Raw genomic sequence first — 16,325 nt, 5'->3', positions numbered from 1 at the left:
AGAGGGTGTTAATTGACATAAAAATGAACAGCCCTGGCCCAAAGCACAAACATGAAAAAAAACAGTGGGTAGGCACATGGTTAAAAACAATGAATGATGAAACAAAATAAAATAAAATAAACAAAAAAATATATATAAAAAGGGGGGGCCCGTCATGCTCTGAAATGATTGAACTCAATGTTCAGTCCGGCAGGCTGTAGTGTGCCTAATTGGTAAATGAGATGCTGTTCCTCGAGCTTGCGTTGATGTTCACTGGAACACTGCAGCAAACCCAGGACAGAGATTGAGCATGAGAGCAGGGGGGAGTGTTGAAATGGCCAGCAACCGGAAGCTCAGGGTCTTGCTTTCGGACTGAGGTGTTCAGCAAAGTGGTCACCCAATCTGCGTTTGATCTCCCCAATGTAGAGGAGACCACATTGTGAGCAGTGAATACAGTATACTGCATTGAAAGAAGTACAAGTAAATCCCTGCTTCACCTGAAAGGAGTGTTTGGGGACTGGGATAGTGAGGAGAGAGGAGGTAAATTGGCAGGTATTACACCGATTGCAGGGGAAGGTGCTGTGGGAAGGCGACGAGTTGGTGGATGTAATCGAGGAGTGGACCAGGGTGTCGCGGAGGGAACGATCCCTTCGGAATGCTGACTGGGGAAGGGAAGATGCGTTTAGCAGTGGCATCACGCTGGAGGTGGAAATGGCGGAAATGGCGGAGGATGATCCTTTGGATGTGGAGGCTGATGGGGTGGAAAGTGAGGACAAGGGGAACCCTTTCGTGGTTCTGGGAGGGAGGGGAAGGGGTGAGGGTAGAGGTACGGGAAATGGGCCGGATACGGTTGAAGGCACTGTCAACCACTGTGGGGGGAAATCCTCGGTTGAGGAAAAAGGAAGACATATCAGATGCACTGTCGTGGAAGGTAGCGTCATCAGAGCAGATGCGTCAGAGACAGAGAAACTGGGCGAATGGAATGGAGTCCTTACAGGAGGTAGGGTGTGAAGAAGTGTAGTCGAGGTAGCTGTGGGAGTCGGTGGGCTTATAATGGATATTAGTAGACAACCTATCCCCAGAGATGGAGACAGAGAAGTCGAGAAAGGGAAGGGAAGTGTTGGAGATGGGCCATGTAAAGGTGAGAGAAAGGTGGAAATTGGAAGCAAAGTTGATAAAGTTTTCCAGTTCGGGGTGGGAGCAGGAAATGGCCTGACTGAGATACAGGATATTATCCACTGAGCCCCAGATGACACAAAATGAATATAAATAGTTTTAAGAACTACACCTCAACCCTCTTCAGCTTAGGAGTTTCTGATGGCCCTGTGGCTCACTCGACTGGAGCTCAGTGTGGTTAGAGGCCAAGTTGGTTCAGGGCATTATCTCACTCACCATAGTCAGGCGTGGGTGTAATGAGTTCTTTATGTTGTCTGATGGAACATCTCCTTCATCATGGGATTGAGCGTCATATCTGCAAGGACAAGATGTTTCTGGGCTGTAGAAAAACAAGCACAAAGTTTCGTCACTAAGAGACATGGTGTTTGTAGGTAAGCTATTCGATTGTTCAAATACATCACATCAACTGAATTCCCTCTCTTTAATATGTTGGGACATGTCCTTGTTCTTTAAGGAGTCTTAGCACACTCTGTTGTACAGAATACGGAGCTACGATCTCTTTTGTTGCCGTCCAATTTTTTTCCCACTGCAGTGGTTGAGTTACTGATCCACAGGCACAGAACGCGATGCGAGAGAATGTAGAGTTTGCTGTGAAATGAAAGACAGTCACTGTTATGTAAAGTCAGCGCAGACTTACCAATACAGTGAAATACAAATGTCAAGCATTATTCTTTATGTTTGAATTATTATTTCAATTCTTGGTCCTTCCCCATCTCCCGCTCTGAGAGTAGGGGAATGTAAAGCTCAAAAATTGTCTCTCTTTCTTCTTTCTTGTCCCACTTTTCTTTTTCAACCTCATCATCTGCTTCCATTGTCTTGCTGGGCCTAGTTTAGGATAATGAAACATAAAGAGCACTTTTCCAACTTGGATTCCGACTCTGATTCTGACCAATCCGAGGATCCGGATGTGAAGCTGAGAGAGGTAAGAGGCAGTCTCATCGATCCCGAGCCGCCTGACTAGGGGATAGTCTCAGGGTTTGTAATTTTAAGCTATTCCAGTCTTGTGTTTATTAAGGAATATGAAGCCAAGGCAGCTGGATGCAGTTAGGGTTCAGATCAGCCATGTGCTCACGTTTGCTCCATTGGGAAACTCAGGCCAAGGGTCATTCTGCAGGATACACCAAGCAGAGAAGGCGAGATATATCAGTGGATAGGAGCTTGGCACTGCTAATCTTGACTTTTAAGAGCCTGTAGCTTGTAGGAGGAAGACTGAAGGCGATGAGGAGCATCATGGTATGCACAACATTAAGATCAGACTGAGTCCCTTTATGCATGTTGTGCCTGAGATGGTGTCAGAGTTGATCTTTATCCTGTTGTGATGTCAGTCATTGGTGATCAGGAATGGGTTAGAATGTGAAAAAAAAGTTTAATCTACTGCTCACTATTAATATAGAATATATAGCAAGAGACAGGCCATTCGGCCCAACTGGTCTGTACTACATGAGCTTCCTCCCTCCCTAGTTGTTTATCTCACTCCATCAGCATATCCTTCTGTTCCTTTCCCCCTCATGTATTTTTCGAGCTTCCCCTTAAACGCATCTGTAATATTCGCCTCAGCCACTCCCTGTGGTAGTGGGTTCCACATTCTCACCACTCTCTGGGTAAAGAAGTTTCTCCTCCTGTGCATTATTGAATTTAATGACTATCTTATATTTATGGCTTGTAGTTTTGGATTCCTCCACAAGTGGAAGCATCTTCTCTGCATCTGCCCTATCGAAGCCCTTCATAATTTTAAAGACTATCACGTCTGCCCTTTTCTAGAACAAAGAGCCCCAGTCTTGCCTGATTGCTGTAACCTTTCAGTTCTGGTATCACCGCTGTGAATCTTTCTTTGTGCCTCCTCCAGGGACTTTATATTCTTTCTGTGAAATTAATCCAGCTTCTCCTCTGGTTTCCTTGCAGAAAATTGGTGAGTTGCTGATTGAGTTCTTGGAGCAGGATCTTCAACCCTCCTGCCAGCTGGCAAGCCTGGAGACTGTCCGCATCCTCTCCAGGGACAAGCACGCCCTGGCGCCCTTTGCCAGCCGCGAGTCCATGTGCGCGCTGGCACGGCTGGCCGGGATCGAGTACGTGGAGGAGCGTGGGCCCCGGGAGGTCCCCGATGGTGAGGTCGTCTCCGAGGCGTTGAAGTGCCTCTGCAACACCGTCTACAACAGCGTGGCAGCCCAGGAGGTGGCGGGGGAGATCCGCCTGATCCATGGGCTGGTGCAGCACCTGAAGGTGGACAGCGGCGCCACGGCTGGCGGGCGCGACACCAGGTTCTACGAGCTGCGGCTGATGTTCCTGCTGACAGCCCTGCGCATCGATGTCCGGAGGCAGCTGTCCCGCGAGCTTCACGGCGTGGCCCTGCTGACCGACACACTGGAGGCTACACTCGATCTGCGATGGCTGGACGTGTACGAGGTGGCAACGGTGCGCGATGGGCCCCCCCTTCGGCGAGAGGAGACCGACCGCGCAATGGAGATCCTGAAAATCCTCTTCAACGTTACCTTTGACACCAGTAGGCGACAGGTGGACGAGGCAAGGAACAGAGATCTTATTATTACACAAGTGTGAGAGGCTAAAGACCATTGAGTAGGAAGGGACGGGTTACACTTATCAACACACAACCCAATGATTAAAGAAAGAGCTTGCATTTATATATCGCCTTTCTCAGGATGTCCCAAAGCAATTTACAGCCAATGAAGAATTTGCATACTCTGCCACTGGGGGGAGTTGATGGTTCTCCATTTGCCTGGCCTCTAACGCATCTACTTTGTGCCAACAGGAGGATGCAGCTCTCTACCGCCACCTGGCAGCCATCCTGCGCCACTGTTTGTTGACCGACAGTGACAGCAAGGAGAGGACACAGGAATTCCATGGGTAAGAAACTGCAGACCAGTATGGTCACACTCTCAAAGCCGACGTTTTCTTCTGGTTCTTATTTGTTTCGTTTCCAAAAAATGCCTTCGCTTTCTTGATTTCCTTTTTCCCCTCCCGGCTCCAGACCACACCCATCCTTCCTGGGTCTCTGAGTTTCACAGCACCCCCTTCCCAAATGTCTATTCATGACGTAAGCCTAAGGACAGAATTGCATTTCTATCACGCCTTTCATTACCTCGTGTCGCCCCAAAACGCTTCCCAGCCAATGAGGTACTTTTGAAGTGTTGCAATGCAGGGAAATGTGGCAGCCCAGGTTATGAGTGCCTGTAGGCTATTCAACTTTGAGAGCCGTCGTTGTTGAGCTATGCAGCTGCTCCTGCCTTCGACAGAAGTCTTTATGATGCAACAAGGGTGGGGTGGGCGGGGGGAACAGAGGAAGGTAGAGATGGGCGTGTGCAGTCACTGGATAGGAATCCCCGCTGATCCTTATTTAATTGCTTATCCCGAGGGGGTGTTGAAGCTGTTCAGACTGTGTTTGGATGAGCTTCAGCTGCCATTGAAAGCTTGGAATTAGGAGCGGAAGGCAGCTGTGGGAGGAGGAGCTCAGAACGCAAGAAAGAAAACTTGGATTTCTGCAGCCCCTTTCACCGTCGCAGGACATCACGAAGTGCTTTGCAGCCAGTGAAGTACTTTTGAAGTGCAGTCACCGTTGTAATGTAGGAAATGCGGCAGCCAATCTGTGCACAGCAAGATCCCACAAACAGCACTATGATAAATGACCAGATAATCTGTGGGGTTTTATTTAGTGATGTTGATTGAGTGATAAATGTTAGCTCAGGGGAAAGGGGAGAATTCCCCTGCTCTTCTTCAAAGGAGACAGAAAGCAGGAAACTACAGGCCAGTTAGCTTAACATCTGTCTTAGGGAAAATGTTAGAAGCTATTATTAAAGATATTATAGCAGGGCATTTAGAAAAATTCAAGGTAATCAGGTAGGGTCAACATTGTGAAAAGGAAATCATGTTTAATCAATTTATTGGAGTTCTTTGAGGGAGTTACATGTGGATAAAGGGGAACCATTGGATGTACTGTACTTAGATTTCCAGAAGGCATATGATAAGGTGCCACATCAAAGGTTATTGCAGAAAATAAAAGCTCATGGTGTAGGGGGTAACATATTGGCATGGATAGAAGATTGGCTAGCTAACAGGGAACAGAGAATGGGCATAAATGGGTCATTTTCTGGTTGGCAAGATGTAACAAGTGATGTAGCACAGGGATCTGTGCTGGGGCCTCAACTTTTTACAATTTATATAAATGACTTAGATGAAGGGACCGAAGGTATGGTTGCTAAATTTGCTGATGACACAAAGATAGATAGAAAAGTAACTTGTGAAGAGGACATAAGGGAGCTACAAAGGGATATAGATCGGTTAAGTGAGTGGGCAAAGACCTGGCAAACGGAGTATAATGTGGGAAAGTGGGAAATTGTCCACTTTGGCTGGAAAAATAAAAAAGAAACATATTATCTAAATGGTGAGAGATTGCAGAGCTCTGAGATGCAGAGGGATCTGGGTGTCCTAGTGCATGAATCGCAAAAGGTTCATATACAGATATAGCACGTAATTAGGAAAGCTAATAGAATGTTATTGTTCATTGCGCGGGGAATTGAATACAAAAGTACAAGAGTTGGGACATCATGTTACAGTTGTACATAACGTTGGTTAGGCCACATTTGGAGTACTGTCTGCAGTTCTGGTCGCCGCACTACAGGAAAGATGTGATTAAGCTAGAGAGGGTGCAGAAAAGATTCACAAGGATGTTGCCTGGTTTGGAGGGCTTGAGTTATAAAGAGAGATTGGATAGGCTGGGTCTGTTTTCCCTGGACCAAAGGAGGCTGAGAGGGGACATGATAGAGGTATATAAAATTATAAGAGGCATAGATAGGGTAGATAGCCAGAGTCTGTTTCCCATGGTAGGGGTGACTAAAACTAGAGGGCATAGATTTAAGGTGAGAGGGAAGAGGTTTAAAGGGGATCAAAGGGGTAAATTTTTCACACAAAGAATAGTGGGTATCTGGAATGAGCTGCCTGAGGAGGTGGTGGAGGCAGGAACAGTAGCAACCTTTAAGAGGTATCTGGACAGGTACTTGAATGAGCAAGGCAGAGAGGGATATGGAATTAATGCAGGGAGGTGGCATTAGTATAGATAGGCATTATGTTCGGCATGGACGTAATGGGCCGAAGGGCCTGTTTCTATGCTGTATGACTCTATTAAAGTAGGGAGGTTATGATTCAGCTATACAGGGCATTGGTGAGACCACATCTAGAGTACGGTGTACAATATAGGTCTCCTTATTTAAGGAAGGATGTAAATGTGTTGGAGGCAGTACAGAGAAAGTTTACTAGACTAATACCTGGAATGGGCGGCTGTTTTACAAGGAAAGATTGGACAGGCTAGGCTTGTATCTGCTGGAATTTAGAAGAGTAAGAGATGACTTGATTGAAACATATAAGATCCTGAGGGGTCTTGACAGGGTGGATGTGGAAAGGATGTTTCCCCTTGTGGGAGAATCTAGAGCTAGGGGTCACTGTTTAAAAATAAGGGGTCGCCCATTTAAGACAGGGATGAGGAGAAATATTTTCTCTCAGAGGATCATGAGTCTTCGGAATTCTCTTCCTCAAAAGACAGTGGAAGCAGAGTCTTTGAATATTTTTAAGGCAGAGGTAGATAGATTCTTGATAAGCAAGGGGGGTGAAAGGTTATCGGAGGAGGTGGTAATGTGGAGAAATCAGTTCAGCCATGAACTTATTGAATGGCGGAGCAGGCTCGAAAGGCTGAGTGGCCTATTCCTGCTCCTAATTCGTATGTTTGTATGTTCGTAAATGGTGCTGTGGAATCTTTTGCATCCACCTGAGAGGGCAGATGGGGCCTCAGTTTATTGTGTCGGTGGTAATGGGAGATGATGATAAACTGTCTGGTATTGGAGGTGTGGGGGGTGTGGGGCATCTGGTTGTATAATTGGGGCTGGAGATTTTGCACTGATTTCCCCCACCATCCCCTCACTTTCTCTCCTCAGCCACACAGTCAACCTCCTGGTCAATCTGCCGCTGATATGTTTGGATGTGCTCCTCACTCCAAAAGTTGAGCCGGGATCCGTGGAGTACATGGGAATGAACATGGATACAGTAGAGATTCTGCTGGACTTCATGGACAAGAGATTGGATAGGGTAAGGGTGAGGGTGCGGGACAGGGAAAGGTCAAAGGACAAAGGTCAAAGCAGAGATCACAGAAGAAAGCAATCCGGGGTAAGATTAACAAATCCTGGGGGGTGGGGATCAGTGGGGGATTGGGGATTAGGAAGGATCTGGTCACAATGGTCCAGCGATGGTGAGGTACATGGCAGCTTGGGTGAACCAACAGATCTTTCCCTGCCTGTTTTGTTCAATTGTAACAAGACCTGGTGGCTTAATGCATCATCTTTGATAAAGCAGCCCGCTTCATCGGCACCCCATCCACCACCTTCAACATTCACTCCCTCCACCACCGACGCACAGTGGCAGCAATGTGTACCATCTACAAGATGCACTGCAGCAACGCACCAAGGCTCCTTCGACAGCACCTTCCAAACCTGTAACCTCTACCACCTAGAAGGACAAGGGCAGTAGATGCGTGGAAACGCCACCACCTGCAAGTTCCCCTCCAAGTCACACACCATCCTGACTTGGAACTAATTCGCCGTTCCTTCACTGTCACTGGGTCAAAATCCTGGAACTCCCTCCCTAACAGCACTGTGGGTGTACCTACCCCACATGGACTGCAGCGGTTCAAGAAGGCAGCTCACCACCACCTTCTCAAGGGCAATTAGGGATGGGCAATAAATGCTGGCCTGGCCAGCAACGTCCACAACCCAGGAACGAATTAAAAATAAAAGATGCCCTCTGCCTGAATTCATCTCCTCCATTGTAGGAACCACACCATTTTCCCTTTTGTATCTGCAATTAAGCTTATTTTTGATTTGATGTTGAGCACAGTGGAAGGGTTTGGCACCTCAGGAAAGCTCTTGGAAAAGGAAGCTGACAACTTGCCCCAAACAGAGAAAATGCGCCAGGGTGTTTTATTGAGTGAGGTGTGGGAGGGGGAGAGACAGAAGAGGGATAAAGGAGAAATGAAGGATATTGATGGAGAGATGCAGGGCACGGAATAGCAATGGAGCGATTCCGGAACCTGAGCTTAGTCAGATGGACACGGCCTTTCACGTTGTCTCCTCACACTTGCAGGTGACCTGTGACCCCAGGTCCACTGAGGGGCAGATCTCGGTCCTTTGCTCCTGCTGTGTAACATGTTTCCTGATTTTCTGCCCCTAGGGCCTGAAGCTGAGGGAAACACTGACTCCTGTTCTCAACCTCTTGACGGAAAGCTCACGTTATCACCGGGAGACCCGCAAGTTCCTGCGGGCAAGGGTAAGAATGACCTGCAAAATTTTACAGCAACAACTTGTGCCTGTAACGTACTAAAGTCACTTCACAGGAAGGTTTTCAAATGAAATTTGATGCTGAGCCCAATAAGGAGATATTAGGGCAGATGATCAAATGTTTGGTCAAAGAGACAGGCTTTAGAAGTGTATAAAGGAGGAGCGGGGGCAGCGGAGAGGTTTAGGGAGGGAATTCCGGAGCTTAGGGCCCCAGGCACTGAAGGGACGTCTGCCAGTGGTGGGGCGATTAAATTCAGGGGACGCTCAAGAGGTCAGAATTGGAGGAGAGTAGAGATCCCAGAGGGTTGTGGAGCTGGAGGAGGTCACAGAGATAGGGAGGGGCGAGGCCAGGGAGGGAGTTGCACACGAGGATGTGAGTTTTAAAAGCGAGGCTATGCCAGACCAGGAGCCAGTGTAGGTCAGCGAGCAGAAGGGGTAAAGGGTAACTTGCTGCAAGTTAGGGCAGGGCCACAGCATTTTGGATAAGCAAGTACGGAAGGCGGCTGGTTTTAGTGGAGACTGCGGCCTGATTTTGTTTCTCTTCTCTGCCCTTTCCCCCTCTCCCCCCCACCTACCCCCGCCGACCCCAACCCGCAGGTCCTGCCCCCGTTGCGGGACGTGAAGAATCGACCTGAGGTGGGGGAAGCTCTGCGTAATAAACTCGTGCGCCTAATGACGCACGTCAACACTGATGTGAAACACTGCGCTGCAGAGTTCCTCTTCGTGCTGTGCAAGGAGAACGGTGAGTAACCATGGCAATGGTGGGGGAAGGGGGCAAAATCCCCCCCTCCGCCCCCACTCCCAACCCTCCAAGACGGGAATTTTACTATTTGCATAGAATACAGTTGCACTGAGTTTTACAGTGCAGAAATAGGCCATTTGTCCCATCTGTGGTGTAATGGGTAGCACTGTCTCTTAATCAGCAGTTTGAGGGTTCAAGTCCCACTCCAGAAATTTGTGCGTCATGTTCCAGGCTGACGCTCCCAGTGCAGCACTGTCAGAGGTGCTGTTTTTCAGGTGAGATGTTAAACTGATGCCCCAGCTGCCCTCTCAGGTAGATGTAAAAGGCCCAGTGGTGATTATTTTGAAGAAGAGTAGGGGAGTTCTCCCCAGTGTCCTGGCTAATGTTTATTCCTCAATCGACATCACTTTAAAAAAAAACGATGGCCTACTCATTATCACATTGTTGTTTGTGGGATCTTGCTGTGTGCAAATTGGCTACTCTGTTTCCTACATTATAAGAGTGACTATGTTTCAAAAGTACTTCATTGGCTGTGAAGCTCTTTGGGACATCTCAAGGTTGTGAAAGGCGCTATAGAAATGTAGGAACTTTCTTTATGGTCCACCCGGGTGAACTTCCATCCTTTGTCCACATCTCGGCTCCTCCCAAACCCATTCCCTCCCTACATCAACCTTGAGGATAGGCACATGATCAGCATTAAACTGCTGCTGCTCCATAACCAGACACTAGGAGGAGCAGCAGAGCGACTTGAACTCCCTCTTCCTGAGCTTCTGATTGGCATTTCACCCTGAAGATGTGCAACTAAACTCACAGGTTGACCGTGTGGGCAATTGCAGGGTAGAAAGGTCGGTGGTGGGGGAGTGGGGGTCTGATGTAGTGAAGTGCATGGGGGTGACGTAGGTGGAGAGGAGGGGCTGCATGAGGAGCAGACCTACAGCAGCTTCAAGGCACGGAGTCATCAGTAGAGAGAGCACAGGAGATGTGGGGCCAATGGATGGTGGGTGTTTGGTGTCTCTATCTCTCTGTCTCTGCCTCTCTCTGTTGCTATATCTCTTTCTCTATCTGTCTCACTGTTTATCTCTGTCCCCGTCTCCCTTTCTCTCCCTCTTCTCCTCCTCCTCTCTCTCCTCCCATCTCTCTGCACCCTCTTTTTCTCCTTCCCTCTTTCTGTTCACCTCCCTCTCTCTCCTCCCTCTCCCTCTCTTACCCCCCCACTTTTCCTCCATTCTCACCCCCTCCCTCACCTCCCTCACTCTCCCCCCTCTCCCTCATCCCCTACCTGTCATCTTGCTCTCTCTCTTTCTCCTCCCCTCTCATTTCTCTCTCCTTCCGTTTCTCTGTTCACCTCACTGTCTCGTTCCCGTCTTTCTCTCCCTCCCTCTCTCTCTCTTCCCCCCCACTTCCCCTCCATTCTCACCCCCTCCCTCTCGCCCTGTCCCTCATCCCCTCTCTCAGTACCTGTCACCTTGAATTCTCTCCTCCCTCCTTTCTTTCTTCCCTCTACTCCCTCATTCTCCTCCCTCTCCCTCTCTCTCCTTCCCTTCTCTCCCCACCTCTACCCCCAACCAGTCACATCCCCTCCCTCTCACTCTCTGTCTCACTCCCCCCAACCACCCCCTCTTCCCCCCCTCTCACAACCTGCCGCCCTGTTTCCTCTCTCCTTGCAGTGTCCCGTTTTGTGAAATACACCGGATATGGGAATGCGGCTGGGCTGCTGGCGGCTCGAGGACTCCTGGGAGGAGGAAGAGGAGAAGGAAAATATTCTGAGGAAGAGGACACGGACACAGAAGAATACAAAGAAGCAAAACCAAAGTAAGCGAACTCCAGCAAGTGATGAGATATTGAGATCATACGCAGGAGGGTGTGGGGGAACGAAGGATGTGTCTGTCTCTTTAAATATGGATCATTAAACTCCTTCCACCTTCTCCCCTCCCCCCCCCCAGTATAAACCCAGTGACGGGACGAGTGGAGGAGAAGCTCCCAAACCCCATGGAGGGCATGACAGATGAACAGAAGGAATATGAAGCCATGAAACTCGTCAGCATGTTCGACAAGCTGTCCAGGTAGGTTTGAGAGCAGTGTTTGCAACAAGAACCCATGACACAGCAATATTCAGCTACAGCACCTCCCTACTCCCCATTCCCAATCCTTTCCCACCAATCCTGATCTCTCTCCATTCCCAACCCCTCCCCCATTCCCAACCCCTCCCCCATTCCAAGCCCCACCCCCATTCCCAACCTCCGACACCAATCCTGATCCCTCCCCCATTCCCAACCTCTCCCCCATTCCAAACCCCACCCCCATTCCAAGCCCCACCCCCATTCCCACCTCCAACACCAATCCTGACCCCTCCCCATTCCAAACCCCTCCCCCACCATTCCTGACGCGTCCCCATTCCCAACCCTCTCCACTATTCCTGACCCCTCCCCCTCATTCCTTCCCCCTCCCGCATGAATCCCAACCCTCCCCCACCATTCCTGACCCTCACTCCATTCCCGATCGCTGCTGGAAATGGAAGGCAGTCCCAGTTCCCTGTTTTGCCTTTCATTTCCTTGATGAAACACAACATTCAGTCACAGGAAACAAGATAACAAGTTGTTATGGAAGTAGGATAACTGTGTTACATTCTAGCATAAGTTGTCCTAGGTTACAAATGAATGGAGTAACTGTGCTCAATTCTGGGCATTACACCTCAGGTAAGATGTATCGGCCTTGAAGGAGGTACAGCGTAGATTCACCGAAATGATACCAGAACTAAAAGTGTTATGTTATGAAGACAGGCTGATTCAGTTGAGGTGATTTAAAATATTTGATAGGGTAGATAGAGGGAAACTGTGATGGAGGGAGTCCAGAACAAGGGGGCATAATGTTAAAATTAGAAATAAAAACAAGAAATGCTGGAACCACTCAGCAGGTCTGGCAGCATCTGTGGAAAGAGAAGCAGAGTTAACGTTTCGGGTCAGTGACCCTTCATTGGAACCGATGAAGTTCCGATGAAGGGTCACTGACCCGAAACGTTAACTCTGCTTCTCTTTCCACAGATGCTGCCAGACCTGCTGAGTGGTTCCAGCATTTCTTGTTTTTATTTCAGATTTCCAGCATCCACAGTATTTTGCTTTTATGTTAAAATTAGAGCCGGGCCGTTCAGTGGTGATGTCAGGAAGCGCTTCTTCACACAAAGGGGAGTGGGAATCTGGAACTCTCTCCCCCAAAAAACTGTTGAGGTTGGGGATCAATTGAAAATTTCAAAACTGAAATGGATAGGTTTTTGTTGGGTAGGGGGATTAAGGGTCACAGAACCAATATGGGTAGATGGGGTTAAGTTGCAGATCAACCATGACCTAACTGAATGACGGAACAGGCTCGAGGGGCTGAATGGCCTCCTCCTGTTCCAATGTTCCTAATGCACTTTGATTTCTACTCCTTGACAGGGAACAAATTATCCAACCAATGGGGGTCGGCTGCGATGGGAAGCTCACACCATTGGACGAGACGGTGCAGCAAATGGCAGAACAGATCTCGTTGCACTCGGACTCTGACATGGAACTGGACTGAAACAATCCGAAAGAGATGTAAATAATCCATAGACATGGGCAATGGTGACCTGTCAATGATGGGCCCAATGGGTTTGGGGCAGGGTGACAGGCGCGAATATACAGTGATGAAAATTCCTTGAAGTGTAAGGTAAACACACACAAAACCTTGAGGTATTAAAAAGAGGAACTAAACCTCATTGGGGGTCTTTAGCAGAGGGAAGGGAGAGTGAGCAATGGGTAAGCCTAGATTTTAGGCCTTTCTCTAATCTCTGCTTTGTGGGCCCTCTTTACATAGTCATAATGTCAGGTCTCTTCTCCAGCGTTGTTAACATTTGTCAAGCCCAAAACTTGCAATCCAGAGGAAGCTTATATTGTAGGTGGACAACTCTCTCACCTTCGCCTTCCACCCCTCTAAGTCTGCAAGTTTCCTTGGAGGGGGCGGGGTGAAATCAGTCTTCGCCAGTCGCAAGAAGGTTGTGCTTGGCGGGCAACAAGTCCACAATTCACTCTGTTTCACCCAACTGGTGAAGACTAATTTAACCCCCTTCCCCATCTATTGTCTATTTAAAGTCACTCCTTTAAACCTACCTCTTTGACCAAGCTTCTGATCACCTGTCCCTAATATCTTCTTATATAGTTCACTGTTAAATTTCACTTGATAACATCCCTGTGAAGCATCTTGGGATGTTTTATTATATTAAAGGCGCTATCTAAATGCTTTTGTTCTTCCCTTGACTCTCCTCACACCCTGCGCACTTTCCCTCCTTCCTGTCAAAAGACTCATTGCTCCATCTCCTACTTGGGTGCAGGCTCTCCCTAAAGCCATCAATCTCCGAACACCTTACCTCCCTCAATCCCCCCCCCTCTGCTTCCATCTGCAATCTGCAGGCTTTGAAAAAGCGAGATCAGCGTTAAGCAGTCGCTATCTTGACCTCGCTGTCATTCCTTTCACCCCCCCCCTCCCGCTGGGGTTGTGCACTTGAACCTTCACTGGAGTTTCTCAATAATAATGGTAACAAAAGGGATCAGCGGATTGGGGCGCGACAGTTCTGACGTGTGTTTCGTCACGGGCGAAAATGATGATGAAAACGAGACACCCAAGCACAAGCTTGCATTTCTATAGCGCCTTTCACAACCTCAGGCTATCCCAAAGCATTTTGCAGCCAATGAAGCAAAATCCCTGTAGAAATGAAGGAAGTCTGATGCCAATTTGCACACAGCAAGATCCCACAAAAAGCAATGTGATAAATGATTTGATCCTCTTTGTATTTTGTAAGTGATGTTGATGCAGGATACTGCACTGAGAGCATCAGCCTGGATTTTATGCTTAAGTCTCTAAAATGAGCCTTAAACCCACAACCTTCTGACTCCGAGGTGAGTGTTACCCACTGCACCACAGCTGACACCGTTGAATGGGTAGGGATAAAAAGCCCTTTTTTCCCCCAATCTATTATACCTCTTAGAGTTGAGATGAGGAGAAATCTCTACACTCAGAGGGTTGTGAATCTTTGGAATTCTCCACCCAGAGAGCTGTGGATGCTCTGGCGTTGAGTATATTCAAAACTGAGATCAATAGGTTTTTGGGCACTAAAGGAATTAAGGGATAATGCGGGAAGGTGGAGTTGAGGTAGAAGATTAGCCATGACCTTGTTGAATGGCGGAGCAGGCTCGAAGGGCCGAATGGCCTACTCCAGTTCTTATTTCTTATACTCTTTTAGAAATTTCTAGACAGGTCACTAAATCTGGGCTGTACAACGTAAAACCAGACTAGTATCTCCCGTTTACTTCCCTGACATCATAGGAACTTGAAAATCAGAGAGATTACTCAAATAACTGATATTATTACTGCTCTGTTTTGTGCTTCTAGTGCATTTATTGTATTGTCAAGATTGTCACTAATCCAGATGCAAATTTTTAGAGATTGCCAGTACTTAATTTGTTTAATCGCATTGCATCATGATGTTTCATAGTTTTAAATGTTAACATGTGTTACAATCTGAATACAATCGGATTCTATCCATTTGGATTGAAGAATAGGTTTGAAGAGGGATGAGGAAAAATATTAAGTAACTAGCAGTCAGAAATCAACTTATCCTTGCATTTGTGGAAACTAACTGCATCGATACAGCTCAGTGGAATTACTTAACTAATAGCATTAGATTTAAATATCAGCTTATTTGCCAGCTGGCTATGTCAGTTGACTTTAGTGGGTAGCGTTCCTGACAGTTGTCAGATAGTTATGGAGTTGAAACCACCCACGCCCCCCTGCTACTGCAGATTCTGTGCGTGTTATCCAGTGCAGTTAGGGTTGCCTGCCTTTCCCCGAATTATCCTGAAGTTCGAAAGGAATTCTCCAGGGTTAATCGCGCAAGCATTCGAACAAGCAACAGGAACGTGGGAATTTCTGGACCAGAAAGTACCATGGTCTGTCTCGTTCAACAATATCCAACGTCTGGGATAAAAATCACAGGGCCATGTAAAAAAAAAAAATCGGAGATGGGGAGGGCCCGGTTTGACTGACATTCATGAATCAGGTGAAATGAAAGGGAAGAGCTTGCATTTATATGACGCCTTTCACGACCAGAGGACGTCCCAAAGTGTTTTACAGACAATGAAGCACTTTTAGAAGTGTAGTCACTGTTGTAATGTTGGAAACTTGGCAGCCAATTTGTGCACAGCAAGCTCCCACAGACAGCAATGTGATAATGACCTGTTTTAGTGATGTTGGTTGAGGGATAAATATTGGGCAGGAACCCAGGGAGAACTCCCCTACTCCTCTTCAACATAGTGGCCATGGGGTCTTTTAAGTCCACTGAGAGGGCAGATGGGGCCTCGGTTTAACATATCCAAAAGACGGCACCTCTGACAGTGCGGCACTCCTGCAGTACTGCATTGGAGTGTCAGCCTGGATTTTGTGCTGAAGTCTGGAGTGCGATTTGAAGCTTCTGATTGCTACAGACTGACTCTTGAGTGGAATGCAAATGATATTTCATAGAAGTTTAGAAATCTCAATATTTGCTTCACCATTGATTCTTCTCACCATGGCGTGCTGTTACTCCCACAGGCCTCTCCTCTTCACTGTCACTCTCATTGCCCTCTCCTGTAAATATTTCACGGTTGGATTGCCTATTGTCTGGTAACTGTTATACTGCAACATACTGGTGTCCACAGTTTGCAAGGAAACTGGCCATTGCAAGGTCCACAAGACATGCTCGCTTGCAATGTTTCGGTATTCTGATCTTAGACTCTTTAAATTTATACAGTTGATGCACAGAGGGTGTAGAATATTTAGTTTATTGCTTAGTTTATTTGCTTCCTTGCTGTGGAACTCAATAAACAGTGTCATTTACAGCCCTTTTTATCTCCTCACTTATTTGCACGCTCCATTGTGGGCAGGCTCACTGTGTAGTGAGAAACCGTTTATGTCTCACCTGAATTTTGCTCATGTGTTCTTCACAAGTCTCTGGAGTTCTGTTTCCTGTTCATTCATGGGATGTGGACATCACTGGCAAGGCTGGTATTCTACTCAGTTGTATAGGTATGCTAATCCACTTCAGA

General features: G+C 47.5%; 1 protein-coding gene across 2 annotated transcripts in view; it reads left to right on the top strand.

Moving 5' to 3' along the window:
• Window positions 1–16,121, top strand: part of LOC137353454 (synembryn-A-like) — a 30,546-nt gene extending 14,425 nt beyond the window's left edge. For both annotated transcript variants that reach the window (XM_068019755.1, XM_068019756.1), the window contains exons 3-10: window positions 3,058–3,675; window positions 3,923–4,017; window positions 7,095–7,245; window positions 8,383–8,478; window positions 9,087–9,231; window positions 10,899–11,043; window positions 11,175–11,294; window positions 12,663–16,121. In XM_068019755.1, the coding sequence (XP_067875856.1) occupies window positions 3,058–3,675; window positions 3,923–4,017; window positions 7,095–7,245; window positions 8,383–8,478; window positions 9,087–9,231; window positions 10,899–11,043; window positions 11,175–11,294; window positions 12,663–12,786 (1,494 nt within the window). In that variant the 3' untranslated portion in view covers window positions 12,787–16,121. The remainder of the gene's footprint in view (window positions 1–3,057; window positions 3,676–3,922; window positions 4,018–7,094; window positions 7,246–8,382; window positions 8,479–9,086; window positions 9,232–10,898; window positions 11,044–11,174; window positions 11,295–12,662) is intronic.
• Window positions 16,122–16,325: the final 204 nt, after the last annotated feature.

Source organism: Heterodontus francisci, chromosome 41, assembly GCF_036365525.1.
Source record: "Heterodontus francisci isolate sHetFra1 chromosome 41, sHetFra1.hap1, whole genome shotgun sequence".
Classification (NCBI taxonomy): domain Eukaryota; kingdom Metazoa; phylum Chordata; class Chondrichthyes; order Heterodontiformes; family Heterodontidae; genus Heterodontus; species Heterodontus francisci.
Note: the sequence above shows the minus strand (reverse complement) of the source record. Positions and strands in the feature narration are given on the sequence as shown.